The 2962-nt window shown below is 48.9% G+C and overlaps 1 protein-coding gene across 1 annotated transcript in view; it reads right to left on the reverse strand.

Moving 5' to 3' along the window:
• The window catches only part of TFPI2 (tissue factor pathway inhibitor 2), a 10363-nt gene that overhangs the window by 6256 nt on the left and 1145 nt on the right, over positions 1-2962 (reverse strand). Inside the window, exons 2-3 of the mRNA XM_009286523.1 lie at positions 466-546; positions 259-325 (exon numbers count right to left, since the gene is read on the reverse strand). Coding sequence (XP_009284798.1) covers positions 259-325; positions 466-546 — 148 coding nt within the window. The remainder of the gene's footprint in view (positions 1-258; positions 326-465; positions 547-2962) is intronic.

Raw genomic sequence — 2962 nt, forward strand, 5'->3', positions numbered from 1 at the left:
CGGCGGGTCCTGATCCAGCCGGGTCAAGCACCGGCCGCTTAGCGAGTGCCACTAGAGATAACGCCAATAAACCCGGGTTACTAGTTTAATACCGTTATGTATAACGCTAATGAACTTGAGAAAACCGAGGCACCGTCGGCGGGCTTGGACTCCTGGGAAACCCGAGGGGCTGAATGGATGAAACCTCTGGCTAGTTCAAAGAGAGATGGATTTCAGAAAATACCGTGGCTTGGCTTATTCTGTAGATTTTAACCTCACCAGGCAATCCGGTGTGATCTGGGGGAGGAGGGGGTGAGCAGCGAACAGCATACTTTCCCTCGCTAATCTATTAGAGCCATTACATTAATTAGTGTTTACTCCAGATTTAATACAGTAAGAGAGATGAGTGGCTGCAAATTAGGCGTGCTCTCTATAGATAACAATAAACTAATCTGATCTCCTATTGTTCTTCTCCACTGCCTTTACAGCAACGGTGTTGGGCCTCAGTCCTTTAGGCAGGCGCTGCTGTCGATGGGATTGCGATACAGGGCCCTGGAAATCTGTGGCCTGCAGGAAAGAAGCCAGTCTGTATGGGCTAAGGTGGAGGAACTTCATAGCATCCTGATTATTTCAGCAACTGGCTTTCTCTTCATGGCTTCTCTGCTTTTCTTATCTCATGGAGGATTACAACCTAGTTTTCTGACATAATTTTATTTTTCATAAAGACAAAAAAGAGGAGCAAATTCCACCCCCACCCTACCTAGGTGGCTTCTGGGAGGATATGCATGGCACCTCTCTCCCTCCTTTTTCAGCACTGTTCCTTTTTTTCAGAATCTCCAGTTGCCAAAGGACAAGTGGGTGCTTTAGTGACAAAAACAGAACATAAACCTGATACAGTTTGAGACATCACCATGGGACACATCTGTCATGTTTTGGAATCTTATAGCTACAACTGTTAGTAACAGGTGTCCTTATTTTTAGGGGGTTTTTTTAAGCTTATTAAGCACAGCACTATAGTAAAGCTTAGGTCCCTCGGGGACGGGGGAAGCAAACTAACATACATTTTCTATTTCCAGAAAAAATCAAAAGGCCATCTTTCTAACATTAGGAAACTCTCAAGTGATTTTAATATGACTAGACTGATGTCCTTTAGTTTTCATTGGATTTTGTTGGAATTGCAAAGAAAGTCATTGAAATACCACTTTAAACAATAGCAGCAAAATGAATGCTGTCATGCAAATATTTTCCATATTTTCCACTTCCTCTGTGCACGCACACATACAAATCAAATTTTGAGCTAAACCCACCAATCCATCAATGCTGCAGCACAGTGCAGTATTTATTCAGCTGCTCCTTTGCTCTAACAGCAAAGAAGTTCACTTAGATTGGGTAAGTATCTTTAAAAATATATGAATTAGAGTAAAAGTTAACGTATCAAGTGGTACAAAGTCCTTTACTAACTGCAATTAGCAGAGCTAGTCATGTCAGCAGACAGCTCACTGCAGGCTTTCCATTACAGGGTTATCAACCAAGCTGCAACTGTCCTTCCCACCCTAAACTTGTTAACCATGTGCCAGAGCCCACCCTCAGATCACTCCCACACCCTACGCCTGCCACCACCACACCACACGCTCTCCACCTATCTGCACTGCAATGTTTCTGCTCTCACCAACAGCCCTGGCTCCCCTAAGACACTGGCCAGCCAGCTCCTTCCACCTGTTTTGACTGGCCCAGGGACCAGCAGCTGGTGGGATTTGGGGACGCAGCTGCCAGTGTAGATTATGGGTGTATAGAAATTGCATACCAGCAGCTGGGAAGGGGGGGTAATAGCCAGAGGGAGAGGAAGAGGAACTGATTTTAGTGAACTGGCTAAAATAAAATGAATACAAACCCCAAGAGCACTATAGGAGCAGCACTGGAGAAGAAAGATGTAAATCTTACATACTGCTGACAGCTGCTTACATCTGGTGAGTGGGGAGGGGAGGAGAAAGGAGTGTCTTTAAGGGGAAAAACCAGTGGTGGAAAGAGGAAGGAGCAACTGCCTATAGGGACCTTTGAAGTGCCGGATAACAGACGGACTCATACAGGCCCATTTTAATGGCCTGCAGTTTTGTTCAGTGCAACGGGTCGTGGATTCTGCCTCTACTGGTTTTGTAGGAAAGCAGCTGCTTTCTCTGGGATCAGAGATGCTAGGTGCTGTACAAACACACATGGAGGGACCACCCTGTTCCAAAGAGCATAGCGCCCTGTTTGGAATCTAGACCTCGAAAGTATATGCAACCACAGGAGAAGAATGGCCTAGCTCCTTCTTTTAACCCATCATTTCTCTTACAGACAGTGCCCCATCCTCAACACCCGTCATGACTCCATGACTCCAGAGATGCTCTGTGCAGGTCGGGCATGACATCCCGCTCACACAGAGCTGCAACTCTGCTTTACAGAGATACCTACCAACAAAAGTTGCTGTGTCTGCCATTGACGGCCTTGCCGCCTGCCGGGACACTTGACCTAAGAGCGGTTCTTTCCCCTACCTTTAGTCCAGTCCATTTGTAATTTCAATGCACAAGTATCGAGGAATGTGCCCATGCAAACCACCTGCTGCTGCCTTAGCTGCTGGGCAGAGGAGCACAGAACCCAGGGACACTGATGGAGCAGGCAAACAAGACTCATTGCAAGGGCCAGGAGGAGCAGAAGGAGGTGGCAGGGGAGAAAGACCTCACCACTGGGCCAAAACACCCGGCCGACCTCGCTGTGTTTGCCCCACAGCGGCGGCAGAGAGGGAGAGGAGGGGGGAGGCCAGCACAGGAGGGTCGGTGCAGCTTCCCGCTCCTGCCGAGCGCCCTGCCCGGCTGTTTCGGGACGACCCTCCCTGTGCCGGCAGGGCCCGTGTCAACGCCCCGGCAGCGGAGGCCGGGTCGGGCGGCGGGCTTTAATCCGGTTAGGGGGGATTAGCGTGGCGGTTTAAAGGCCGGAACGGCGCGGG

This window comes from Aptenodytes forsteri, unplaced genomic scaffold (genome assembly GCF_000699145.1).
Source record: "Aptenodytes forsteri isolate BGI_AS27 unplaced genomic scaffold, ASM69914v1 Scaffold55, whole genome shotgun sequence".
In the NCBI taxonomy this organism is placed as follows: domain Eukaryota; kingdom Metazoa; phylum Chordata; class Aves; order Sphenisciformes; family Spheniscidae; genus Aptenodytes; species Aptenodytes forsteri.